This window comes from Penicillium riverlandense (genome assembly GCF_028828495.1).
Source record: "Penicillium riverlandense strain IBT 135883 chromosome Unknown utg000006l_segment0_segment0, whole genome shotgun sequence".
Lineage (NCBI taxonomy): Eukaryota > Fungi > Ascomycota > Eurotiomycetes > Eurotiales > Aspergillaceae > Penicillium > Penicillium riverlandense.
The window spans coordinates 1,710,784-1,737,745 of record NW_026643197.1 but is presented as its reverse complement, the minus strand read 5'-3'; the positions used below and the strand labels follow the sequence as shown (position 1 = coordinate 1,737,745).

General features: G+C 53.6%; 7 protein-coding genes across 7 annotated transcripts; 4 read left to right on the top strand and 3 right to left on the bottom strand.

The window, feature by feature from the left end:
• Window positions 1-2,655: 2,655 nt before the first annotated feature.
• N7474_006940 (uncharacterized protein) lies at window positions 2,656-3,229 on the top strand (the record flags this gene model as incomplete). Its single annotated transcript, XM_057198350.1, has 2 exons — window positions 2,656-2,765; window positions 2,848-3,229. The coding sequence occupies 2 exons, from the start codon at window positions 2,656-2,658 to the stop codon at window positions 3,227-3,229; spliced, it is 492 nt and encodes a 163-aa protein (XP_057051790.1).
• A 2,452-nt stretch (window positions 3,230-5,681) lies between these two features.
• Window positions 5,682-7,864, top strand: N7474_006939 (acetate--CoA ligase; the record flags this gene model as incomplete). The annotated part of the gene is made up of 4 exons (XM_057198349.1): window positions 5,682-5,717; window positions 5,777-7,021; window positions 7,078-7,743; window positions 7,799-7,864. 4 exons carry the CDS (start codon window positions 5,682-5,684, stop codon window positions 7,862-7,864), a joined length of 2,013 nt encoding a protein of 670 aa, XP_057051789.1.
• A 574-nt stretch (window positions 7,865-8,438) lies between these two features.
• N7474_006938 (nucleoporin family protein) lies at window positions 8,439-15,390 on the top strand (the record flags this gene model as incomplete). Its single annotated transcript, XM_057198348.1, has 5 exons — window positions 8,439-8,535; window positions 8,905-8,994; window positions 9,298-13,097; window positions 13,310-13,546; window positions 13,609-15,390. The coding sequence occupies 5 exons, from the start codon at window positions 8,439-8,441 to the stop codon at window positions 15,388-15,390; spliced, it is 6,006 nt and encodes a 2,001-aa protein (XP_057051788.1).
• Window positions 15,391-16,152: 762 nt separating this feature from the next.
• N7474_006937 (uncharacterized protein) lies at window positions 16,153-17,142 on the bottom strand (the record flags this gene model as incomplete). Its single annotated transcript, XM_057198347.1, has 1 exon — window positions 16,153-17,142. The coding sequence occupies one exon, from the start codon at window positions 17,140-17,142 to the stop codon at window positions 16,153-16,155; it is 990 nt and encodes a 329-aa protein (XP_057051787.1).
• A 1,918-nt stretch (window positions 17,143-19,060) lies between these two features.
• On the bottom strand, window positions 19,061-20,973 carry N7474_006936 (putative amino acid transporter; the record flags this gene model as incomplete). The annotated part of the gene is made up of 3 exons (XM_057198346.1): window positions 19,061-19,551; window positions 19,608-20,443; window positions 20,498-20,973. The coding sequence occupies 3 exons, from the start codon at window positions 20,971-20,973 to the stop codon at window positions 19,061-19,063; spliced, it is 1,803 nt and encodes a 600-aa protein (XP_057051786.1).
• Window positions 20,974-23,028: 2,055 nt separating this feature from the next.
• N7474_006935 (putative MFS transporter) lies at window positions 23,029-24,836 on the top strand (the record flags this gene model as incomplete). Its single annotated transcript, XM_057198345.1, has 2 exons — window positions 23,029-24,200; window positions 24,263-24,836. 2 exons carry the CDS (start codon window positions 23,029-23,031, stop codon window positions 24,834-24,836), a joined length of 1,746 nt encoding a protein of 581 aa, XP_057051785.1.
• A 478-nt stretch (window positions 24,837-25,314) lies between these two features.
• On the bottom strand, window positions 25,315-26,949 carry N7474_006934 (NADH-quinone oxidoreductase subunit NuoF; the record flags this gene model as incomplete). Its single annotated transcript, XM_057198344.1, has 3 exons — window positions 25,315-26,442; window positions 26,546-26,617; window positions 26,692-26,949. 3 exons carry the CDS (start codon window positions 26,947-26,949, stop codon window positions 25,315-25,317), a joined length of 1,458 nt encoding a protein of 485 aa, XP_057051784.1.
• Between the last annotated feature and the right edge of the window lie 13 nt (window positions 26,950-26,962).

The following is a 26,962-nucleotide window of genomic DNA, read 5'->3' as shown; positions in this document are numbered from 1 at the left end:
AGTACGATTCTATGTAAACAGCCTTATTTTGCTTTTTCTTCTTGAGTGACTTCAAGTTGGATTATGGCCACGTAGGAATGTCTCCCCCAAGGACTCTGACGGGAGAAACCACTGTTATTGTGGGCTTTATTATCTGAGATTTCGATTGACATTCTTCTCATTCTCGCTATACAACAATATTTTTGTCACTTATATAGTATTCTGAGCCTTTTGAGACACTTCCATCAGATTTTATGGGCGGCCTTGCTCTGTAGGGTCCTGGTGTGCTTCTGTCGGGGTGTGGGGCAAAATTCCCTTGGCTGCTCCCATTGACTACGTTAACCTTTCTGTCTTTGCGTTGTAGAGGACTTATTCCCGCTCCGTTTCTATTTCACAGGCGTGAGCCACCGAGGATCATGACATAGGTCACCTTCACGATCGGCACCTTTGAAGCACGCATTGGGATTCCAAATGCGCCGTTGTATTTAGCAGTGGAGTTTTGAGTCTGGGGCCTAGTCATATTGAAGTGTCATATCTGGCATCAAATGTTCCGCTTATGGTTGACCAAACGTCTGTCGTTGCGAGTGTACGGCTAAGCTGTAGATATACATCTGGATATGCCACCTTCAAAGCACAAGCTAGTCCTAATAATCCATCCGCCACAACCTCACAATCTATTCATAGGAGCCGCCCCCAGCCGACGAGTGGAACGCAATTAGGTAATAGCTTCTTGGCTGAGCCGACGGGATCTTGATCGAGCGAGGAATGTTGAGACCATGACAGATCTCAAAGGCGGCTAACGCCAATTATGAGGCTGGTATGATGGAGTTTCAATCTGTTTGGGCGGGAAATAAAGTCCGTGATTTTATTGCTGCCGCTGATCCAGAATTATGGCGACAACTGTGATGTTGTAGTGCTCGTTAATCTCACTAACGCCAGGGTTATCGATGGACATCGGCGGTCCCCGATATGGGCTCCACCTGGGGCCATCGTTGTACCCCACGGAACGTCGTGGTGAAATGAAGATCAGACTTTGAGAGACAAGCAAATTATCCGAGACTATGGATATATTAAGGGCCACGTGCGTCCCCCTCCTCGCAATTTCTCAGGCTTTGAGACTGCAGGGAAGTTCCCAAGAGCATCTTGAAACTTGACCCAACGCTATCAACCAACAACAACTACAGCTTCTCAAAACAAGAGAAAAAGACACACACAAAAACTCTCAATATGACTGGAAAGGAAAGCAACGGACTCAAGTCCAAAGTCCGCTCCATACTCTCCGGCAGCGATGCCAGATCGAGAGCTTCAGACAGTGATTCTTCGAGAACATACCCTGCGTAAGGTGTTCTCTGAAAATGCGGGCAAATGCCTCTAACGACAAGCAGTGATGAAAGGTATCAGTTCTATAGTGGGACCTACGGACCAGCACCATCCTACAACGGTATTCCTGAACCTATGCGTATACCGCTCGAAAGTATTAACCGCTCTCAGGCGATCAGTGTTTTGGCAGCTGCTGTCGGGGGAATGGGTATCCTCGGTAAGAGGAAACCCAGCGAACATGTGGAGGGGGTAGACCATGATGAATTGGGACTTTGTGTTTCTATCGCTGTTCTTCAGATGGACTGAGAGGATGTGACTTTCATCCGGTCTGGATGGAATTGATGCACGTGCACTTGAGGCTTATGTTTTTTGTTTCGGTTTTGATTTATGGAAACTCACTATTGAAACCAAGTATCATCTGGAATGACACATGTTTATTAACCAACGTTCATTTTTTATTGTGTTGCAGAATTTAGGCTGTTCCCGCCACAACTCGGGTCAGGGATTTTGCATCTTGTCGGACGGCGTTCCGGAATGCCCGGTGATCCGGATCGCCCTTGAACATAGTCACTTCCACCACAAGTTTTTCTTCGGACCTATCATTGTCTGGCTGCTTATTGCAGTCTGTAGACATTTTTTTCTCCCGCTGACACACCCTGGCTGTATGTATCCGCAAGCCGTGCGTTGCGCGAAAACCAGGATATCGCGACTCTAATTGAGCCAAATTTAACTAAATTTCTTTTACTGCATTTCCCTGCTCATTCACTTATTATTCATCCCCCAAATGCAAAGCACAAGGGTTGTAACCCGCGCCCTCTCCAATGCCACCCGACAAATCTCTACGACCACTCAACTCCAAGCACTATCCGGCCTCAAGATCAACTCTGAGCGACTCTGGCAAACATTACACGACACATGCAATTGGGGCAACGCCCATAGATATGGTGAATAAGTATAACACCTTAATCCATCGCCAAATCCTCTCCAACTCGTCATTAGAAACCCAACTGTCACCGGCATGGCCCGTCTCACTCGGACGGATGGACGCTCATGTTAGAAGGTGGCTTGCTGCCGAGATCAAGAAGTTGGGATGCACTCTCTCAGTCGACCATATGGGTAACATGTTTGCGTGCCGGACCGACAACCACAAATCAGCCGCGCCGATGATTGCTATGGGTAGTCAAACCGACTCGCAGCGCTGGAGGTACTGCGCACAATGTATTAAAATGGATTTCAGACGAACTACGATATTGTGGTTGTCAACCGGACCAAGTAAGTTTCTCTGACCTTCTATTTATCTCAATCCTAATTTGCGTTTACATTTCAAAGTGAGGAGGAGCCCGGTTATCCAAGTCCATGTGCTCCTCCGGCATCTGGGCTAGCGATATCCCGACCCAGAAGGCATGGGATTTCCGCGACATTCATGGTCCCAATGTAACGCCCCGGTCAGAGCTTGAAAGACACAGGTATCTAGACGAGATACCATGTTCAAATGATGCACGCACCGGGTTCCCGCTCGGTGCACATTTCGAGCTGCACATTGAACAGGGGGCCCATTCTTCCCGAGGACAAGCGGTCGATCGGGATCGTCCAAGGCGTGCAGGGGTACCGATGGCTGACATTTACCATCCACGGGAAAGGTGCGCACACGGGAACGACGCCTCTGAGTGCGCGACATGACCCGGTGCTTGCTGTGTCTAGAATGATCGCGGCCTCGAATGATATTGCCAAGCGGCATGGTGCGCTCGCTTCAACAGGGATCATCAAAGTGCCGCCCAATGCATCTACTGATCTACTGACTGTTGCTTCGGAAGTGACCTTCACACTTGATATCGGGCACCCCCAGGACAGCGTCGTGCATGCCGTGCAAGGAGAATGTCTGCGGTCATTTGCACAGATTTCTTCTCACGACGGCAAGGGCGGCCGTTGACTGGACACTAGATACCGACTCACCGGCCGTGCAGTTCGACCCAGGCTGCGTCGCATCCATCCAAGTCACGGCCGACGAGTTCGTCGGGCCAGACAAGTCAATGCTTAGGCCTGGCGGCGCCGGCCATGACAGCGTGTATACTAGTAAGCACTGCCCAACGGCGATGACCTTCGTGCCATGTCGTGTGGGTGTCAGCCATCACCCGACGGAGTATTGTCCGGTAGACGATTGGTTCATTTGCCTTCCCTCCCTCTTCCTTGGCTTGATGTTCTGGATGATCTCTCGATCCTGACGGTTTCAGTACTCTTGGCACGCAAGCCCTGCTCGAGGCGGTGGTGCACCACGATCATGTCCGGTGGGGGAAGGCAGCAGCGGGATCGGAATAATTCATAGCCAGGTTGGTTGAATACCGCGGTATACACCCAGTTCAGTAGGGTTTGGATTCTGTTTCACTGTAGTAACATGGCTCTTTCCCCCAACATCTGGTAATCTATTTATACTCCGTATGGAGCGGAGCAAGTATGCAAATGCTCTGTCGCAGGTTCCACAAGTCGCTACCCGGAAAACCCGAGGCAATCCCCATCGTCGTGTGACACCGTCCCTGCTTCAAATGAATATTTTCCGAGCGATGAAATGGGCTCCCGATTTCACCATTTCCCAATAGGGGGACATTTAATTGCAATTTTAACTGGACTGGACCCCACTTGGTAAGACACCGAGGGATGTCCCGATTCGTGCATCGCAGAATGGTTGGGTGAGCACGGCATTTTCTCGCCGAACGGTCTTTTCTCGGCGTGAGTGTACTCACAGATCCCGTCCCATAGCCATCGGACTAGTCCCTATAGAGCAATGCGCCGCCTTTCCTTTTCAGGAGCGTTGGCAAAAAAAAAAAAAAAAAAAAGAAAAAAAAAATGGGACGGTGGAGCCGAGCTGTACTACTGTGGTATGTATGGGTGTGCGGTGTACACGAGGTGCCCATCGGGGTGTGTCCAAGGTTGTATTATTGATTATTATTGTGGTGTCGGATTAAGGAGATCGCAATCAGAGGAGATGGCACGGTTAACTCGGGGCTAGCTAGTGCAAGTGATTATTGACATCCTTACATCCTTCCGCGTCCCACAATTTCCCGAAGCCCTCCCCACACGGGGCTCAGCTCCTCCCACAGCGCGGATGTGTATTGTTGCGACGATGGAGTTAATATGAAGAATGTCCAGGTCGCTCGTGGCGACTTGACCAACATAGACTATCCATCATCATGATATCAGGGATAAACCAATAGACGGGGTTGTGTCCGGCATCAACCAGAACCGTGATCATCACCGACCACCCGGAAGGGGAAAGGGTCGACGAACCTTGATGCTGACTACATTAGACCCAGTGTGGGTGAGCAGGGCCCAAACCTAACACGCTGGTTGATGCGCGCACTGACACACTACATAACAATGCGGTTGGAACCGACTTGTTGGCTCGTGTGGCCGCCTGATGCGCGCGAAGGATCTGGCTACTAGGAAGCGGTTAGGGTTCGCGCAGCTCTTCCTTTTACATCATCGGATCTACTTATGACATGGGGGTGGCGACTATGGCATACAATCCGGGGGACAATTACCACCGCGATACATAGACGACAGTTTTTGGTTTTTTTTTTTTTTTTTGGCGGCGGGCAAACTGTCAGACACGGCACGGAGACGGGGTTTGGTTTTCGGTCTAGGGAAACCAGTAGTGAGGGTGTCCACGGCCTGGGCGATCCACCGAGGAAGTCTATCCAGCAGTAGGTCAGCCACGCTCCCTGCGTAGCTCGGCAATGCAGAAGCGACAAGAAGACGGTCTGCAATTTCGGACGGATGGTTCGCCAGTTCTAGGCCAGGCGGTTAAGTGAGCTGGTTGGGTACGCTCCATCTTTCCCCGGAGCAACGGAAGGGACTGGCAATCCCCACAGAACCATAGCACGTTTTGGGATTCTTATTAGATTTCCTATTAGTCGGGGCGACCCAGAAAGAGGAGCATACCATCATAAGAGCGTATATTATTGGTGGGACAGATCAGAATCCGCCTGTCCCTCCATCTCCAGAGTGTATGTAGTGCTGGTCGCAGCGATCGACAGAGGTAACAAGGCCGGGTACGGTAAATACGAGCACGGCCGCATCGGTGGTGACGGAACATATTAAGGTGTCCTTCGTCCTTCTCTTCTGTTCTCTTCCTTTGCTCTCTCCATATTCCCTCCGACACCTCCTCTACAGCTTTCCCTTTGGCATACACACCCACGCACACCATACTTTACGAACTTGGTGAGTGTCCCCTCCCCCCCCCCCCCCACTCCCACGAGCTTAATGATCCCGCTCTATCGATTATGTGCATGCTACCTGCCGCTCGTTCACCCCGCTAATGCGACCTAATCCTCCAGAGAACGTTCCATTCCACACCCACTGCACTTGCGCCCGGATTTTCCCCAACCATGTCGCATGCCGACCCCAAAACAAAGCCCAACGTGGTAAGTGAATTGGGTTATTTCTCTGCTGTCAACGCACCGATCTAACCTCACATCCGCAGGTGCTGGAGGCCCACGAGGTCGACACATACCACGTCCCCAAGGCATTCCACGAGAAGCACCCGACCGGCACCCATGTCAAAGATATCGACGAGTACAAGAAGCTCTACGAGGAGTCCATCCGCAGTCCCGACACCTTCTGGGCCCGCATGGCACGTGAGCTCCTCTCCTTTGAACAAGACTTCCAGACCACCCACTTCGGCTCCTTTGAGAACGGTGACAATGCCTGGTTCGTCGAGGGCCGGCTGAATGCGGCATACAACTGCGTGGACCGCCACGCGCTCAAGGACCCCAACAAGGTCGCCATTATCTACGAGGCCGACGAGCCCAACGAGGGCCGCAAGATCACATACGGCGAGCTCCTTCGCGAGGTGTCGCGGGTGGCCTGGGCTCTGAAGCGCGCCGGTGTACAAAAGGGCGACACCGTAGCCATCTACCTGCCCATGATCCCCGAGGCCGTCATTTCCTTCTTGGCGTGTGCCCGTATCGGTGCGGTGCATTCGGTCGTCTTCGCTGGTTTCTCGTCGGATTCGCTGCGGGATCGTGTTCTGGACGCCCAGTCCAAGGTGGTGATTACCACCGACGAGGGCAAGCGCGGTGGCAAGGTCATTGGCACCAAGCGCATTGTCGATGAGGCGCTCAAGCAGTGCCCAGATGTCAGGAACGTGCTGGTCTACAAGCGCACCGGCGCCGAGGTACCCTGGACCGAAGGTCGGGATCTCTGGTGGCACGAGGAGGTCGAGAAGTACCCCAACTACCTGGCTCCGGAGTCTATGAACTCGGAGGACCCGCTCTTCCTGCTCTACACATCCGGCTCGACCGGCAAGCCCAAGGGCGTCATGCATACCACCGCCGGCTACCTGCTCGGCGCCGCCATGACCGGTAAGTACGTCTTCGACATCCACGACGATGACCGCTTCTTCTGCGGTGGCGATGTCGGTTGGATTACCGGCCACACCTATGTTGTCTACGCTCCCTTGCTACTGGGATGCGCCACTGTCGTGTTCGAGAGTACCCCGGCCTACCCCAACTGCTCCCGTTACTGGGATGTCATCGACCAGTACGATGTCACGCAGTTCTACGTCGCCCCTACTGCTCTGCGTTTGCTCAAGCGTGCTGGCAACGAGCACATTCACCACGAAATGAAGCACCTGCGTATTCTGGGCTCCGTCGGTGAACCCATTGCCGCTGAGGTCTGGAAGTGGTACTTTGAGGCGGTTGGCAAAGAGAAAGCCCACATTTGCGATGTCCGTTCTCTCTCTTCCCAGAACTTGTTTTAGTATCTAACCTTTTGCATCTACAGACCTACTGGCAAACCGAGACCGGCTCCCATGTCATTACCCCTCTGGGTGGTGTGACCCCCACCAAGCCCGGCAGCGCCTCCCTGCCTTTCTTCGGCATCGAGCCCGCCATCATCGACCCCGTCTCCGGTGAGGAGATCACGGGTAACGATGTGGAAGGGGTCCTTGCCTTCAAGCAGCCCTGGCCTAGCATGGCTCGGACCGTCTGGGCCGCCCACAGGCGCTACATGGACACCTACCTCAACGTGTACAAAGGATACTACTTCACCGGTGATGGCGCGGGTCGCGATCACGAGGGCTACTACTGGATCCGTGGTCGTGTCGACGACGTGGTCAACGTGTCTGGCCACCGCCTGTCGACTGCCGAGATCGAGGCTGCTCTGCTCGAGCACCACATGGTGGCTGAGGCCGCCGTGGTCGGGATCACTGACGAACTCACTGGTCAAGCGGTCAATGCCTTTGTTGCTCTAAAGGAGGGCAACGAGACCACAGACCAAGTGCGCAAGGACCTGATGATGCAAGTGCGCAAGTCAATTGGGCCCTTCGCGGCGCCCAAGGCCGTTTTCGTCGTCGAGGACCTCCCCAAGACTCGCAGTGGCAAGATCATGCGTCGTATCCTGCGGAAGATTCTGAGTGGCGAGGAGGATAGCCTTGGTGATACCTCGACGGTAAGTTCTATCTTCTCCCTAGCGTGATGCATGAAAGACTGACATGTCATATCAGCTCTCTGACCCCTCGGTGGTCGACACGATCATCGCCACCGTGCACAAGGACCGCGGCCAGGCATAGCCGGGTCATGATGAATTTGATGATTATGAAGACCTTGTGGGTGGAATATCTGTAAAAATCCTCTTGGAGGAATCACGTTGGTATCACACATGACGGGCCTGCCACTCCAGTGTATGGCAGCTATGGATGTTTGGATTACTTCCTTTCGGTTGTGTTGTTCTCCATACTTGTACTTGAGATTCCCTTGTCTGTCCGTTTCAGCAGCGGTGTGGATAGTATATTGTTCTGTATAGTGTATTCAATGCATTTACTTTTATTCGCCTTCCATCAATAGGGTCGTGGTGAAAGAGAGTCCTCGACATTTAACAACAGCAATGTCTCACTTCCCGGTTAGGCAGCATTCGTTCACGTGACAGGAACCACAATAGTCCGGGCCTGACATAAGTCGCTTCGCTGGCCAACAAGCCTAAACCCTTTTCTGTGTCGCGTCTCTCTCTCCTTCTTCCTCTTCCTCCTCCACGCGCTCTCTTTCCTCGACGCCACCCCTCCCACCCTCATCCATCCTCACATCCTGCGCGCAACCCCTCAACCTATGAAGTCGTGAGCTTCGACAACTCCAACCCCCCCAGACAACATGTCTTTCGGCTTTGGAGGATTCGGTCAGAACCAGCAGCAGGGTTCCGCCTTCGGGACCACTGGTGGTGGCTTCGGAGGCACCAACACCGGAGGAGGTAGGTCTATCCTATGACTCGTTTCTCATGCATGGCCCATTTGTGTTTCGCATTGTCTTTTTTTTTTGCATTTTCTTTGTTCTTGCTCCCCTGTCGGCCTCGACGACCAAAAAACCGGTGCTCCTGACGTCGACCCGCGACGATGGCGAAGACCGCACGCGCAAGAGGCGAAATAAAAACACACACACATTCTCGACTCCAACCATGTTCCTTCGCGCGCGACGCCATCCTCGCCATTTGCATCCTGCGGATCTTCTCGACGCTCAGCGACAACACCGCGACAAGAGAGGGAACGAAAGGAGCATGGGCCTGCTTGAGCTACCAGAAGAAAAACCAGTTCTCTCTGACACCGATACCCCTGTCTTCTAGGCTTTGGATCGACATCCTCCCCCTTTGGTGGTGGCACCTCTGGTGGCAGTGTTTTTGGCAACACTGCCAGTAGCTTTGGCTCCGGTGGAGGTACGTGCTTCAGTTATGGAGCTCCGCGATCCCTCTCTTCTCAACCGTCTGCGGGTTCTTCTCTTGGTTGTGCCATGTCCACTTCGCTCTCTACACACCCGTGTCTGGATCCTTCGCGTATCACAGCCTCCGCGCCCTCTGGGAACGATGGATCACAGCTATTGGTCACTCCTGCGATTACCTTTGGAGCTTGAGCGGTCTGCACCCGAGGAGCTGACCTTTTTTTTTGCGCTATTTGACTTTTTCGCAACTTCTTTATGATGTTTCTTTTCCTGGGATTCGCTAACATTGCTCTTCGTCCAGGATTCGGAACCAACACCCAAAATCAATCTAATTCCCTTTTCGGCAGCCAAAACGCCCGTCCTGGCGGTTTCGGCACCACCAATACCACCAACACGGGCGGCGGCAGCCTCTTTGGCGGCGCTCAGAATCAAACGGCTGGAAACACCGGCTTCGGTGCTGGTGGTGGTTTCGGCTCCACTGGCAGCACCGGCGGCTTCGGTGGAAGTACCAACACAGGAGGAACAGGAGGCATGTTCGGCAACAAAACGGGAGGCTTTGGCACAACCACCACTCCCAGTACCGGTGGAGGATTTGGCACTGGCGGCGGCTTCGGAGCCAACACCGGTACGACCGGCACTGGTTTTGGCGCTGGCACAGGAACAGGAACTGCCTTCCAAGGCGCTCCGCCGACATGTGAGGGCACCGGCGGGACTCCGTTCAATCCGTTTTCGGAGAAGGACACCAGCTCCAACACGATGAATAACTACCAGAGCATCAGTTTCATGCAGCCTTACAATAAGTTCTCCTTTGAGGAACTTCGCCTGGCGGACTACCAGCAGGGTCGCCGCTACGGTAACGGCAGCGGCCAAGCTGGCGCCTTTGGCTCCTCTGCCTTCGGCGGCTCTGGTGGCTTTGGTACTCAGCAACAACAACCCACAACCGGCTTTGGTGCTAGCACAACACCGTTTGGTGCAGCAGCTACAAGCGCCCCATCTGCCTTCGGCGGCCAAACCCAGACTACTGGTGGATTCGGCGCGAACACTTCCAATTCATTGTTCGGAGCTGCCAAACCGCAGGGCTCCCTTTTCGGCGGTGCGGGAACTACAAATGCGACATCTCAACCCAGCCTTTTTGGTAGCACGACCGGCACCGCTGGTGCTGGCGGCTTTGGCAGCACTCCCGGAGCTGCGTCAGGTTTCGGTGGCACTGGCGGCGCTGGTGGCACCGCCGGCGGACTCTTCGGTGGCAACCAGCAGCAGAACAAGCCTGCCTTTGGCGGTAGTGGAGGAACTGGCTTTGGTGGTGGTGGTTTCGGAGCACAGACTACCAGCGCTGCGAACCCATTCGGAGGAACCCCTGCCACGGCCTCAGCCTTCGGCGGCGGTCAGCAGCAGCAGACTGGAACCGGCGCATTCGGCGGGTTTGGTCAGAATCAGCAGAATCAAGCCCAGACCCAGAACAAGGGCCTGTTCGGTGGTGGTGGATTCGGTGCAAGCAACCAGCAGCAACAGGGCACTGGGGGTCTCTTTGGCGCCGGTGCCGGTGCACCAGCAACTGGGTCTTCTCTTTTCGGAGGAAGCCAGACTCAGCAGCAGCCACAGCAGGGGACCGGATCACTCTTTGGTGGTGGAGCTCAACCCCAGCAAGCTGGGACTGGCGGTGGTCTGTTCGGCTCTTCCCAAAACCAACAGCAACAGAAGCCTGGCGGACTCTTTGGGGGATCGACCGGTTCCACTGGCGGTGGCGCCTTCGGGGCCTTCGGCAATACTCAGGCCCAGCAGACCGGAGGCGGACTCTTTGGCGGCTCTCAGAATCAACAGCAGCAGAAGCCCGGTGGCCTCTTTGGAGGATCTACCGGTAGCGCCGGCGGCGGCCTCTTCGGAGGGCAGAATACATCCACCCAGGGTGCAGGCTCTTCCCTCTTCGGTGGCAGCCAGGCCCAGCAACAGCAAGGTGGCGTTGGAGGAAGTAGTCTATTCGGCACCTCGCAGCAAGCGCAACAGCAACAACCAACCCCTGGAAGCTTGCAGGCATCTCTTCTGGAAGGCAATCCATATGGCAGCCAGTCTATCTTCTCCGGTCTCCCGACCCCGAGTGCGCCCACTCCCGGTCCCCTGGCCACACCTCTCTCTTCCAGCATCAAGCAGAAGCAGCGAACTCCACTGCCTGTCTACAAGATCACCCCCAATGCTGCCAATCGTCTGATCACGCCGCCCAAACGTCAGGGGTACGGATTCTCTTACTCGACCTATGGCTCTCCTTCCAGCGCCACCAGCACCCCATCAGGACTCAGCAGCAGTCTTCTTGGTAGCAGCAGCATGCGTGGCAGTGTCAACGGCAGCTTTGGCCGAAGCTTTAGCAAGAGCTACTCCACCAGCAATCTTCGCAAGACCTTCGATCCGGATTCCGACAGTATTCTGTCCCCTGGCGCCCTTCAGACTGCCGGCAGCGCCCGCGGCAACAGCGGCAGCCTCAAGCGGCTCACCATTGACCGCAGCCTGCGCAGCGATCTGTTCACCCGTCCCGCAAGCGCGTCGCCTGTTCCGATTACCAACGGAGACGATGCCGCCCAGCCCGACAAGCTGAAGAAGAAGGTCAGCTTCGACTCGTCCTCTCCCAGCGTAGCCGGTGGTGAGGTTATTCAGGTGGAGTCCACGACCCCCGAGCCCACTCCTGAGGAACTTGGTTTCCTTCGCTCAATCCGTAAGAGCGGCAGCCTCAATGGCGTTGACGGTACTGCGCATGGTGACCGCTCCGAAATGGAATCCGTTCGCCGTGATCTTGCCGTGGTCCCAGAGAATGGTGAACCTACCACTCCCGCCACGGATGCTACTATCAAGCGTCTGTCCTTCACTCCTGGTGGCGACCCGAAGCCCGGCGAGTACTGGATGAAGCCTTCGCGTGCCGAGCTCAACAAGATGAGCCGCGACCAGCTCAAGCGTGTCGTTGACTTCACTGTCGGTCGTCAGAATTGCGGTCAGGTCACCTTCAATGAACCTGTCGACCTGACCATTGTCGATCTGGACAATATCTTCGGAAAGACTGTTGACATTGGCGTTCGCAAGATCACTGTCTATCCTGAAGACGGAAACAAGCCTCCTATGGGTAAGGCACTCAATGTGCCGTCCACCCTCCGGATCGAGAACTCCTGGCCGCGTGGCCGAGACAGGAAGTCACCTTCGCCTCTCACCAGTGGCCCGCTCTTTGACAAGCACATTGACCGTCTTCGCAAGGTGACCGATACCGAGTTCATCACCTACGAGATGGAGACCGGCACCTGGGTCTTCAAGGTGCCCCACTTTACCACCTATGGGCTTGACTACGATGAGGAAGAAGAAGGTCAGAGCCTAAACCAGAGCACCTTAAGTGCTGGCCCGCCTGACACTGGCACCCCAAAGGCCCGTCATTCCACGAACTTTGACCACTCCGCGACCTTCTCCTCCCTCGACGAGTCCTTCGTCGGTTCGATGGCCGGTGTCGATGACGATACCTTTGACTTCAAGAAGCGCAAGGTCGTCCCCGGTTCGTTCGCAAGCCAGGCAATGGAGGCCGAGGACCAAGAGATGGGTTCCGAAGCGGAGTCTGAGTCTTTTTTAGAGGACGGCTCCACGGGTTCAACTACTGAGCACGACGATGACGTCGTCACCGAAAGCCAGCAGTCCGGCGATTCGGTAGTTGGATCTGATGAGGATGAGGAAATGGACATGGCGGGTTCCTTTCCCAACCCTCGTCGTACCGTGGAGCGGGATGACTCCCAGCGCACCGACGGTGACCTGGAAACCACCCAGCCCCTTTCAAAGCCCTTTGGCACCCCGGGCAAGCCCCGGCTCGACCTCAGTGGCGATTGGGCCGACCAGTTGCAGCGCACTATCAGTCCCCGAAAGCAGAACCGTGACGCTCTTCGTGAGATCCAGGCAAATGCGTTTACTGATCGTACTCTGCTTCACGATGCGTCGCCTGATGCCGCCAAATCGGCTGATTCGCCCAAGAAAGGCTTCTCGAACAGTATTGATTTGATGAATTCGCTTTTCCAGCAGCCACGCAAGCAGCATGCTGCGTCTCCACTGAAGGCTTCTGGGCGGCAGTCTAAAGGCATTGAGGTTTGAGCCCCCTGTTGCTTTCTTGCTATTTTTACGATCCCTGCACATTCACATTGCTTTTACGTCCACTTTTACATCCACCTCCTGCACATTGCTTTGATCATATCCTGTCTTGCCCTCCTCATGTATCTACCACATCCAGCCTTTTCACCCCCTACACAGATAGCTTCCCAAATTGAGATTTGAGCTAAAACGTCTTTTTTCCCTTGCAGTGGCCTTACAACAAACAACCCAAGACATTTGCAGGCGACGCGAAGCAAATGAGCCAGTCCGACGTGGCCTTTCATGACTCCTTCAAGCCGCGCTGGGGCCCGATGGACTCGATCGTTTGCGCCAAGAGCGACCTCTCGGAAGTACTGTCCGGCGCGGAAGATCGCTGGACTCAGCGCCTGTCTGTTGTCAGTGAGGGAAGGGACGTTGCGCTCATGACGTACAACAAAGAAGGCAATGTAAGTTTCCTTTTACCGTTGTAATTCTTTGGTGATGGAGTATTGACATGCAACGGGCACAGTCGACGGAAATGCTTGAGGTGCAACAGCAGCAATCTCAAACTCATCGCATTGACGGGGCGCCCTTGGTTCGTTTGGCCAAGGTCGACCTTCACCAGTTCACTCAGTCCCCCTCGAGCCGTGCCCAATCCGACGACGAGCGATTGATCTGGCAGCTAACCAATATCCTCTTCAATGATGACATTGAAGACGACATCTCTGCGGGTGTGCCACCACAGCTCCGAACCAAGTTCGCGCACCGCATCAAGAAGGATCGATTGACTCGTCTGTGGGAGGGGATCATTCGCGAAAAACACGCTCATGATCTGGAGTCCATCCGCTCCCCGGAAGAGCGCGCCGTTCACCTGCTCTGTTCTCACCGAGTCGAGGAGGCTTGCAAGACTCTTGTGGAGAGCCAGAACTTGCACCTGGCTACTGTGGTCGCACAGATTGGCCGGGATGCTACCACGCGGGCCGATATGGCGAACCAGGTCGAGGTGTGGCACCAGAGCAATGTTTCTTCGGAGATAAACGAGCCCCTTCGTGCTCTGTACGAACTGGTCGCAGGCAATGCGCTCCGCAGCGAGGGCAGGTCCGGTGGTGCGCTCGAGGACCGGGCGTCGTCCTTCACTTTCACTGAGCGCTTCGAGTTGGATTGGTTCCAGGCCTTCGGTCTTCGTCTCTGGTATGGCATCACGGAGGATGAGCCAATTGAGGCCGCCGTCTCCAAGTATCTTGCCGACCTGGCCACTGGACAGGAGCCTTCCTTCCCATCTCCGTCGCATGGGGCCCGTGCTCGTGTCATGTTGCAGCCCGGTTCTGATACCCTTGGCCGCGAATCACCACTCTGGGTACTCCTCAAAACCTACTCGGCAACCACCGCAACCCGCCCCCACATTGCCCCTATCCAGCTCCCCGCCGCCCTCCTTCCGGAGTCGGTGTCGGGCGACCGCTTGACCAACCGGCTTTCCTTCCAACTGCACCATGTCCTCACCGCCGTGGTGGGACACCACCCTGCGATCAACATCGATCAAATTCAAACCGACCACCTTGTGTGGGACTACGCATCGGAGCTAAGCGCAGGCGGCGAACTGGCCTCGGCACTCTTCGTCCTCCTACACCTCTCCCAATCCACTGACCGCAAGCGCGCCGTCCAAGAAACCCTCGCCCGCTTCGCCGCACACCTCCCCGACCCACTCTCTACCGACGGCTCCCCCGATCCCACCTGGCACCTCCTGACAACGACCCTCCAGCTTCCCGAGCCCTGGATCTGGGTCGCGAAGGCCCTTTACGCGCGGGACATCGGCAACGCCGCCCGCGAAGTCGACTGCCTGATCCGCGGCAGACACTGGAACGACGCCCACGCAACATTCTGCCGCATTGTTGGCCCAACAGCCATCATCGAGCGAGACTACGCAACACTTGACGCATTGGTCTCAGGCTTCGGCGACGGTCCCGAGCGCAAGATGCGCGGCTGGGCTGCCGGCGGAGGCGTGTACGAAGACTTTCTCAGCCTCGTCACCTCGCGAAGTGGTCGTCGCGACGCTACGCGTCTCAGTCGTCTGGTGAACGCCCTCGTCGCTATGGGTGATCGTGTTAAGGGTTCTGGGGTCGAGGGATTGGAGGAGCGCGTTGCCTTTAAGGAGATGAGCCGGACCGTTGCCGGCTGGATTGCCCAAGAAGATGTGCAGTCTGTCCAGTCTTCTGCTGTCCTAGGTCTGCCTCTCACGGGCGATGCGAGGATTATGCAGACTGCTGAGATGAGTCGGCGGTACTATGGGGTTATTATGGCGGGTGGCCATTAGGTTGAATGTTGAATGCTGAATGCTTCAATAAACTAATGGGCGTGATGTGGTGTTGATGTTGATCGAGATGCTAGTGGTGGAGCTATTTGCAGCGTTGCTTGCTTTTGTTGGTGGCACGTGCTTCTTATTTTTCTTACTTGCTTGCCTGGTCAACTCAAGTGTTGTGAGTAGTTAGGGTGGAGGATGAGCTTGATGATGGATGGCTTTTTTTTCCTGCTCTTTTCTTTTTCTTCTTTCCTGTTTTCATCATTCCCCATGATTGTTCTCCTGTACTCTAGCTGATCTACTGCAAATTTCATGTTTCTTTGTTATGGGTTTGTCTTGAAGTCCTGTGGTCAACGGTACCTTGGTAGTAAAGTAGTAAGGGGGCAGCGGCGATGGTAGTTAACTTATGTAGCTAAATAATATATTCAACTTGAGTGATCCTTCTGAATATAGTAGTATACATAGTAGTACTAGGCGAGACTTTCCATATAATTGACGCAGGCCTTCTGTACGTCTTATTTTCCTGTTTATGTGTCTGTTTGTTTTTGGAGGTATTGGTCCGATACGGAAGTAATGGGATCTTAAATAGCCTTTTTGGTACTTGGAGTCTAATATTATCAGGATATGCTTCATAACTACATTGCATGAAAAAAAAGAATGGTTTATATACTACGGCCTCGGGAGTTAAGACACACAATTCTGTACATTTACAAGGCAAGGGTCTTCTGGCCAGCACTAGACTCTTAAGTTTTCCGATTCTCCCTCCAAGCTTTCCGCCTATCTTTCCTCCCTGCCGCTCCAGTATCCCTGCATTTCCCACCGCCGAGAAATCGCACTCTGCTGACACGGATCCGAAGCAGGATTCCAAAACTTGCAGTGAAGGATAGCCATGCCAGCCTCAAAATCAGCTGCAGTGGGACTTGAGAGATGCCATAACAAATCAAGGGATCCCCAAGGCATCGGCCCATCCCGGCTGTGGACGTAGTTAAGCAAATTTTGCTCAGGCCAAAAGCCGTCGAATAGCTCTGTGCGGCCGAGGACCGCAAGATAAAGGTTGAAGAGCTCTGTCGAAGGTGAGAGTACGATCACGCCAGCATTAAAATAGTCACGCTTCTCCTCAGCGGTTAAGTTAGGAGGAAAGCCATATGGTCTATACGCAATGTCGGGCGTCGAAGCTAGAACATAGCTATCAGGCATCGGGGGCAAGCCGGGGGCGAGTGCACTTGTCGCGTTCCTATTGATTAGGAAGCGCTGAGCAGCAGGATCATCGAAGATTGCGTCGAGAGGGCGAGTAATGACCATATCTGTATCGAGCAAGACCACCTTTTCAAATGGCATAATGCTAGGATCGAAGACTCGTAGCTTGTTGAACACTTCGGCATAACGGCCGACGACAATCTCGACGGAGTGTTCCATATCCGCAACCTCGACTACTATCGCACCGTCATCCCGTAGTCGCTGACGCTTGCTTTCGCGCACCCCCTTAGTGACCAGAACCACAACAGAAACTGGACTGCTGAATTTTGTACGCTTTGCATGGAGCAGCTGATAAATCAACGTCCGAGCTCCCACATAGTACAAATGTTCGTCGTCCTCAGCATCTTCCTTTGCGTCAAATTCTGTTCCAATAAATATGGCGACCGCGTAGCGGCTCGTCGGGAGTTTCTTTATAGCCTGGGGACTTGGGGTGCCAGTCGGAGCGGCACCTGAATTTAGATTCGAGGTAGGCTGGGCGTAGTTGTCAGGGTGAATATAACTCTCGCGCATTCGGTATATCGCTGAGATCGGTGAGCGCCGAGGAAAACCGAATAGTGCGATACACAAGGTAAAACTGATCATTAAGAAAAAAAGCCATCTCGTGTGCGAAAATTTGGAATTGAGGAGAATCATGGCGGGCGCCTAGTTCAACGCTTACATTCTTTGGACGCAAGTTTCGGGAGTGGCTTTTCCTTATAAACTCAAAAGGAAACCCGTTTTTGGTTTTATCTGCTATAGTACCTCAAACTGAGTCGCCCTCACGACTTGAGTGTTGGCCTTGGCGCTCCGTATGCGTCTTCCATCGACGTCTTCGCTCGAAACAGTGGGTCGCCCTCGATCTGCCGTATGCATGCGCTCCGTATGCGTCAACCCATGGGTCCCCCTCAATATGCTGTATGAGTGCACTTCCAAACCGTTGCGTCTTGACGTCTCATTCGGTACAATGCTGACTCTAACCTTTGGTCTGCTTATGCGTCTTCGCTCTTGTCTTCTCCCACTGCATACGTCTGTTGAGTTAGTTATTGCTCTATACATGTTTACGTTTGGACTTCTGCTTTCTGGGAATTCCTCCTTTACTAATTTTACTTTCAATTTTACATCGACTTCTGCCATTTATTAGGTGATTCGTATTCCTTTTTTTTCGTCCCCCTTTATGATAGACCGACCTACAGCGCTAATGAAAAGTTTTGCTTTTTGTTGTCATATCCTGTAAGGCGTTTCTGTTTATTGTTGTAGAAACCCTTCCATAGCTGAAACGTTCTGCTGCGACTATTCCTCACTACCCTGGCTCGCGTCGTTGTCTATGGGCGCTCCATTCTGATATTCAAGGTCATCCCAATAATGCGTTTCAAACTCATAGGAAGGGAATTCCCAATTGTCGTTTTGCATGAACTTCTCCTATAGTCGAAAGCGTCCCACACAGCCTTCGTGTTTTGGCCCTTTGTTCTTTGCTTGAAAGCGGAGTGTGGTATCGACTTCATATTCGTCTTCGTTGCCTATTCACAAAACTTCTTACAGTATAGCAAACATTGTCTCCTGCATACGTTCATTGTTCTATGTTATCGTAAGGATCCCGTCCCGTATACGTTCATATCGTTCGTCCTTAGCTCGAGGTATTGTGTATATAGTGAAGTTTCTTAATAGATGTTCCTTTATCTATTTTGCTTTGTTTATGTTTCGGATTTAACCCGATTCTTTACTCTTATTCTTCCCCTTCATGAGGTTGTACGGTGTCTGCCGCTTTCATCAAGATGCTTTTTTTGAAGAATGTAGGGGTGTTTTAGTAACATATTTCTATTTCGTCAATGGAATGTTGCCCCTACTATTTCCGTTCTCACATACATCACTATTACTATTTCCGTCTTACGCTATTGTCCTCGCTTTCTTCGTTAGTCTTCTACTGTACTACCTGCAGAGCCGGAAGGGGGGTGGGCTTCTTTTTTCTTTTTTCTTTTTTTCCCCCTAATTCCTACGCATGCGCGTTTTCCATTTATTCGTCGCGTCTTTTGGATGCATTTAAAGCTACATGTCTGGACATAGTGGTCGGCAGGACGAACAGCGTAGAGCTGCTTGGGGTGTCTGGCGCCCGAGGATCGACTGATTTCACCTACTTCTGGCAGGTTCAAGGTCTCGGTGAAATACGCCTTCCGCCAAAGGGGTTTAGCACGTCCTCAACCTGAATATCAGACCGAGTGTGATCCGTCAAAAATAGCGAATTGGACCTGGGGGCATATTCCATATGAGTATTATATCTGCCGACGTCAAAAGAGAATCGTGAATTTATACATTCTAGCACAATGACTTTTGTTACAGCTACCTGAAACTAAATACAACTTGGTCGTCGAATACACATGCACGAATGATTGAACCGCCCCATAATCACATATAACAAAGCTTCCCGAATATATATATTCGCCAGTAAAATCACTCACCCATCCAATGGGCTGGTGCACGTAAATGAAGTCGTCACACTCTTTTGGTACGCCGACATCAGACTCGTGATGGCGGAATAAGCACCAAGGCCTGCCAGAGCCAAGGCACCAAGGAAGTAAAAGACGTTCCAGATACTAAAGATCATCCGCTTGGGGCTCTGGGCCAAGAAGCCACGGATTAAACGTCTGGCACCTCTATCATGCCGCACTGTGTTGCCTGACACAGGGTCAAACCCCTCTCCATCTCCCATTGCGGCTTCCTTGATCCAGAACATAGTCGCGAGCAAAGGCGGGAACGTGTAGGTGAAATGCAGGATACAGAACGCGGAAACCACAGAGGTTAGTCCGGAGAAATTGGGGATGCCGGCAGCGATGATGAAGGCAACGGCCCAGTAGACTGGGATCAAGGCGAACCACATCCACTTGCCCGCTCTGGTTGTGAGGGGAGGGCAACGGAATATTTCGACCATGACGTTGTTATAGAGAACTGAGAAAAACATTTAGTTCAGACCCTTTCATGAGAACGTGCCATGGCGGGCTTACCTTTTAAACCAATGTTGCCGTACAGACCGGCCGCAATCAACGCGCTGAGCATTGCGAAGACATTGCCAGCCGTCTGGATGCTATATTTGCTAATTCCAAGGTAGGTCGGGTTAATCGTGTACTGACCCTGGTACCCATAGATGAACAGGCCGTAGAGCATGTAGCAGAAGTAAATGAAGACTTGTGCCGCCCACATGCCAGTCAGGAAATCCTTAGGGCGCTTCATCTCGGCCATAAACTCGGGGAAAACCATGGCACCACCATAGGCAAAGATAGCCTGCATGGCACCACTGACACTGGCAGCAAAATCACTGGGATCGGGAAGGCCGCCGGTGGTCTTCACAGGCGGGAAAACACCGTTAACTGGTTGAACGGAGGAGCCGTCACCGATATTAGCACCGGCAGCCTGGCTGGCACCAGCAAAGTTTGGAGGCGAGTGAGCGGCACCGCCCATCGTGATGAACATGCAAATAAGGTTGAACCAGACAGCTGCATTAGCCAGCCATCCGAATTTCTGGAGAGTACGGATCTGGCCAAGGACGAATCCCACCAGGGCCCAGATCAGACAGCAGATGATAAAGCAGAGCTTGAATTTCGTCGCTTGGGACAGAGCTTCTCCGTTGGAAATGACAATCAATCCGACGTTAAGGATCAGCTGGATGCTCTGTAGGACGTTGAACAAATATCGTAGCGGACGTCCGTACAAACGGAAAGCAAGGTCCCCGAAACTGCGCAGCGGGAATTGGTAAGAGTCCAGACCGAGGAAGGTCTCCCAGAGGAGCCATCCGGAGTAACCAGCGAGGCCAGCGAAAACGGTGTACAGAGCCACGCCGGGGCTTAACAGCTTTGGTTAGCACCTATGTTCTCAACCCAAAGGGACGCCGACTTACCCCCAGCCCATGGTAGCAAACGCGTAAGGCAAGCCAAACGGTCCCAGAATATCGGTAGTGATCAGATAGAAAATCGCACCTCGGCTTGCGGTCCGAAGCGCCCGGGATGCATTAGCCCACTCCTCGTCCGTGATGGTCATACGATTCGCCGGATCACTGGTATTCATGGCAGTGGCATCTTGCGACACATGCTCCGTTTCTTGTTTCACGCCCCCGTCCGATTTTGAAGGGAAGATGATCGATAAAATCCCAGATTCCCTCTCCGGCCTTGGCAGGCTATCCTCCTCGGCACGGGTCCGTTTAGCATAGTAGAGATATTCTTCGAAGGTCACGCGAGTATCATGTAGTTTGCGATGCTGCGGGCGGATTGCGCTTGGGCTGTACTCGGGAGGTACGTCGACCGTCTTTTCGTGCTCCTTTTCGTGGTAGAGACGGGGGTCCGCCCCATCGAGGGCCAAATTGCCTACCTTGGCCATTTTAAGGTGTTGCGTAGCAAGAGAGGGCAAAGGCAGAGTATTTAGTAGGTAACCGGCGGCAGTGACGAGAGGGGGAAATTTTGGGGGCGACCCGTAGCTTTTTAGCTTTATGTGTCAAGCAAGTCATCACTCGGATATCCACGGACTGGACCAAACACCACCGGTGACACCGAATGCATCCAAGGATACCAACTTGGTGGGGTCGCCAAAAGGAGCTAGCGTTACCAAGCTTCCAGCCATAAAGCTTGCTATCGCGGGCCTAGCCGCCATTGGACGGAGCCCGGTGGAGCAGCATCATCTCAGCGCATGTAACAAAGGGCACAATTTATCTGCTGATAATTATGAATAAAAAGAACACAACAGCACACCATAATTCTGGCCCCAGAAAGCGGGCCTTGCTTATGACTGGTCACCCAGGTGACTCCGCGGATCACTGAAGCTCCGCCGTTCTTCTCGAATGAACCTAATGGGATCACCATCGAATATTTGGATGCAGAGCTTGTGAACTAGTTGCCACGTAGACCAAACCTCCAATTACTACAGGGCGTTGGGATGAAATGGCGATGACATCGTTTATTAATTATGCGGGGTTTGATTCCATTGCTAGGATACTACGCTTGCAACGTTAGGACGGGTATCATCTGCAGAAGCTCTTCCCAGATCTGGGAATGATCTGTGCCTTGCCCAACAATAATACCTACAGCATACGTGGCCAATCATAAAAAGCCGCCCAGGGTACATACGATAAAGCATGTCTCTCTAGTTAACCAGGTCTCCGGAACTGCCAAATCATCTAACTACATGTAGATCTCATCAAGGCGCCTCAGTCCTATTCGGTCTATACAGTAATAGTGAATCACAGCGAGTTTTCAATTTAAAAGAAACATACTGACAGGTGCTGTGCCAGGCCCACTTTGGCGCCCCAGGTCGTGGTCTCATCTCGCCACGCCGGTAAAACCGCTTTAGTCTGCAAAATGGTCTCTGGAAAGTGGGTTTGTGCGCGGAGAGGACATATTGTGCTGAGCTGTGTATAGAGCCAAGGATAGGTACAACTTTGGAACCTTGGATGGAGGTCGTTCATTATTCTGCATCAAATTACAATTATGTTTTAACCCAAACCGATTATAGAGCACTCAGATGGTACCTATTCTTCGACATAAAGATCCTCCTCGGCAGTGACAGTGCGCCCCCCTCCGTTCTTCCCGCCATATTGAAAACGAGCGCTTCACCTTCAGTCCCTCGCTCAGTGCCATTCTAGTTATTACTACTTCCTATTCCTTTTCTATAGAGTTCACCTCATAAATATAGCCAACCAGACCGCATCTACACACATGCCGGTAGCGGTTTCCACACCCGGTCCCGGGATGCGATGATTGGCTCGAGCATCGAGTAAAGTGCGGCGCCTCAATTGATTTTACGCCTACAAAATCATCGCTTTCTTGTTCATTATTGCCAGCAACCTCGAGAGAAAAGTTCTTTTGTTTGTCCTTGAAGAGCTTTGCTTCGATCCTGGTACATAACGTTGTATCTCCCCCTGGTTTGTGCGACAGGAACAGAAGTTAGAACACCCGAAGAACCATCAACACCCCGTTCGTCCAACCCGGTGCACAGACCCCCAGCTTTTCGGCTTCGTTCTCAGGGACCAGGTTCAAGCCTGGTGTCACAGTCTCGTCTGATCCATCTGTCCGAAAGATAGTACTCGAATTGAATACACGCAGCAATCTGCGCACGCACATACCACATACAGCACACCCACGCGGACTTTTCGTCCGGTTCGCGGTGGTTTCAAAGGCCGGACAAGAGGGAGGACTGTCTGTCTTGTATCGGGCTTGGCTGACGAGTTTCTTCTTCTTTTTTTTTTGTCTCTGCCTGATACCTCAGCGGGGGGACAGCGCTTGCTTGTGACGTTCGTTCGTGATAATCGTCGGTGCAGCTGCCAAATACAACCCCCCGATCGACTGCTGTCTCTGTCTAGACTCTCAGGGCAAGAGTGATTTGGTTCCCAACTGGATACCATCATCTGCCCTGTCTACCTGTTGTTCTAATTCCAACAAGATGAGCCACGCACAAGATCCAGCAGTCAGGACTGATGGCCCAGGGGAGAGTGTAACACGACGCAGCGAGGACGAGCATACCGACAAGAAACAACCAAGCACCGAGACGCCAGATACAATCACCCATATCAACAACAACCCTGCCATCATGACGGACCAACCGGCGGATGCAGCAGCAGCAGGAGCATGCAGAGTCTCAGACCCGTCAGCAGAAGAAGCACAAAAGGAGACCATCCCGACACCAGCAAGAGACCAACAAGACGAGCCACACTCAGCCTTCAGCAAACACGAAAAGCGCTTCATAGTGGTGATGGTAACACTGGCTTCATTCTTCTCCCCACTATCAGGACAGATCTACTACCCGGTGATGCCGACGCTGGTAGAAAACTACCACCTTACGACCGCGCTGGTCAACCTCACCATCACGACGTACATGATCCTGCAGGGCCTGGCGCCTAGTTTCATGGGCACGTTCGCCGACACCGGCGGGCGGCGCCCGGCGTATATCCTCGCGTTCACGGTGTACACGGCTGCGAACATTGGGCTCGCGCTGCAAGACAGCTTCGCGGCGCTGTTGGTGCTGCGCTGCGTGCAGAGCGCCGGCAGTAGTGGGACTGTGTCCTTTGGGTATGGCGTTATCGCCGACATTGCCACGCCTGCTGAGCGCGGCACATACATTGGTCCCATGGCGGCGGGGGTTATGGTTGCTCCTGCATTGGGGCCTGTGATCGGTGGGCTGCTGGCGAAGTTTTTGGGGTGGCGCAGTGTCTTCTGGTTCCTGGTTATCATCAGTGGAGGGTATCTGGTTCTCTTTATAATGACCATGCCAGAGACAGCGCGCAAGATTGTTGGAAATGGCAGCGTCCCGCCGCGAGAGTGGTGGCGCATGTCGTTGCTTCAGTACCTGGCTGCGCGACGACGAAACAAAAAAGACGATGACAAGGGCGAGGGAGAAAACAATGGCTCCGACGCGCCACAGCAACACCGGTCCACGCGAATCTCGTTCCCGAACCCACTGAACTCCTTCGTCATCTTGCTGGAGAAAGATGCCATCATCATCATCTCGTACATTGGACTAGTCATGTTCTCAAACATAGCACTGTTGACATCTGTACCGAACCTGTTCGGCGGATTATATGGATTCAACGAGCTGCAGATCGGCCTATGCTTCATGTAAGTACCACCATTCTCACCAACCCACAACAAGGCCTTTAACAAACTTGCGAACCCTCCAGCCCTCTAGGCATCAGTGCCTGCATCGGCGCCATGGTAAACGGCAAGCTAGTCGACTACAACTACCGCCGGGTAGCACGCAAGCTCAACTTCCCCGTAGACAGGAAAAAGGGCGACGACCTACGCGCATTCCCGATCGAGCGCACGCGGCTCCAAACCGTCTTCCCGCTGATGGCGCTCGGGATTGCGGCCTACCTGCCATACGGCTGGGTGCTGGAGCAGCGAGCTCCGCTAGCGGCGCCACTAATTCTGCAGTTCATCATTGGGCTGTGTTTCATTTCTTCGCTGAATACGCTCAACACGTTGCTGGTGGATCTCTTCTCGGACAGGGCGTCCACGGCGGCGGCAGCATGCAATCTGGTGCGGTGCTGGCTTGGAGCTGTCGGTGCGGCGGTGATCGATCAGATGTTGATGGGGATGGGCTGGGGGTGGTGTTTTGGGTTTTTGGGGCTGTTGATGGCAACGGCTTTGGCGTTGCTTTGGTTGGAGAATGAGCGTGGGATGCATTGGCGGGAAGAGAGGCTGGCCAAGGCTGAAAAGAGGAAGAATCAGAAGGATGGGACTGTGCAAGTGTAGGAAGACAGGGTGTAACGAGTGCATGGTGGAAAGTAAGTGTAATGAGAGGAAAGATGCTCCGAGGAAGGACAAGAATGCTGTTCATACGGAGATCATGCCTGTAGATGAGACTGAGAAAAAGCAGGCGAACATTTCTTCCGCAGATTCAAGTCAGGGAGGCAAGCAACAATGTTTTGTTGCGCTTGATTTCATAGAACCCCGATCACAAAAGTCAATGTTTATTGCATCAGCCACAAAGACACTACCTTATGTGAACCACGGCGAAAACATGAATTGCATGGATTTTGCTACCGACAACTGTACATGGAGAGAAGGAAATTTAGAAGAGACATAGGAAACAGGAGGGGTCAGGGTCAAGAGGAGAAAAACAAGGAGATATAAGAACAGGTAAACTCCTGAGACCAGATATAAAGGGTGGCCATCTACTGGTTGGTCCCTGTTTCGGTTCGCTTTTTAAAACAAACACTGCTTGCAAGGTTTACATGCCGGGGGAAATCAGCTTGCCCTCTGCACGGCTCTCCGGGTTCCAGCCACCGGCGTAGGGAGTACCGCCGAGCTCCTTCTCGTACTGGCGGATGCGGGCCTCCAGCTCCGGCCGGAAGTGACGGATCAGACCTTGGATGGGCCAGGCAAAGGCCTCGCCGAGAGCGCAGATGGTGTGGCCCTCGACCTGCTTGGTAAGCTCCTGCAGCATATCGATCTCACGCTCGCGAGCGTTACCCTTCTCCAGACGCTGCATCATCTGCATAGTCCACTTGCTGCCCTCGCGGCAGGGGGTGCACTGGCCGCAACTCTCGTGCTTGTAGAAGGTGGACAGACGGGAAATGGCGCGGATGATGTCGGTGGACTTATCCATGACGATGACGGCAGCAGTGCCCAGACCGGACTGTGAGTCTTTGAGGGCATCAAAGTCCATGAGTTGGTCGTCGGCCACGGACTTGGGGAGCACGGGCGTGGACGAGCCGCCGGGGATAACAGCGTACAGATTATCCCAGCCGCCACGCACACCTCCACAGTGCTTGTCGATCAGCTCGCGCAGGGAAATGGACATCTCCTCCTCCACGGTGACGGGGTTGTTGACGTGGCCCGAGATACAGAACAGCTTGGTGCCGGCGTTACGCTCGCGGCCAAAGGACGAGAACCAGCTGGCACCGCGGCGCATGATGGTGGGCGTCACGGCGACAGTCTCGACGTTGGTCACGGTGCTGGGGCAGCCGAACAGACCAACCGCAGCGGGGAAAGGCGGCTTCAGGCGCGGCTTGCCCGCCTTGCCCTCGAGCGACTCGATCAATGATGTCTCCTCGCCGCAGACGTATGCGCCCATGCCCCGGTGGATGTAGACGTCGAAATCGTATCCGGTGCCGCAAGCGTTCTTGCCGATGTACCCGGCCTGGTACGCCTCGTTGATAGCTTGCTGGAGGACGGTGGCCTCGTGATAGAACTCGCCGCGGATGTAGATGTAGGCGGCGTTGGCGTTCATGGCCCGGCCCACCACCAGACAGCCCTCGATCAGCTTCTGGGGGTCCTTGCGCATGATCTCTCGGTCCTTGCAGGTTCCCGGCTCACCCTCGTCCGCATTGACGACCAAATACCGGGGTCGGGGGTCCTTTTGCCAATCCTTGAAGTTCATGAAAGACTAATTGGGTGCGAAGAACCATTGGTCAGCTCCATCCGCGTGTTGTTGTCCGACGCTCTCCCATCGCACTTACGTATTTCAATCCCGAGGGGAAACCAGCACCACCGCGGCCACGGAGACCTGAAGCCTTCAGCTCGGAGATGAGCTATTCACCGTCAAATTAGCAATTGCACTTTCTTTTTCCTTCTCGCATCCTGCCACAATGGGAGGGACACTCACCCAATCATCGCCCTTGAGAATGATATCCTTGGTCCGGTGCCAATCACCAAACTTCATTGCCGACTTGAGATCTGCTCCATGGTGATTGTAGAGGTTTGTGAAGATCCGATCCTTGTCCTGGAGCCCGCCATGGTGCCGCACGGGAGGTGCCTCCTGCACGGACGCGAAAGAGCGGGCGGCCGCCCCCTGGGCGCGGAGGGAGCGGGAAGAAAGGTGGGAGAGGGAGGAAGGGGAGGGAGCCGCCGCTCGAGATATCATGATGACGGGTAGA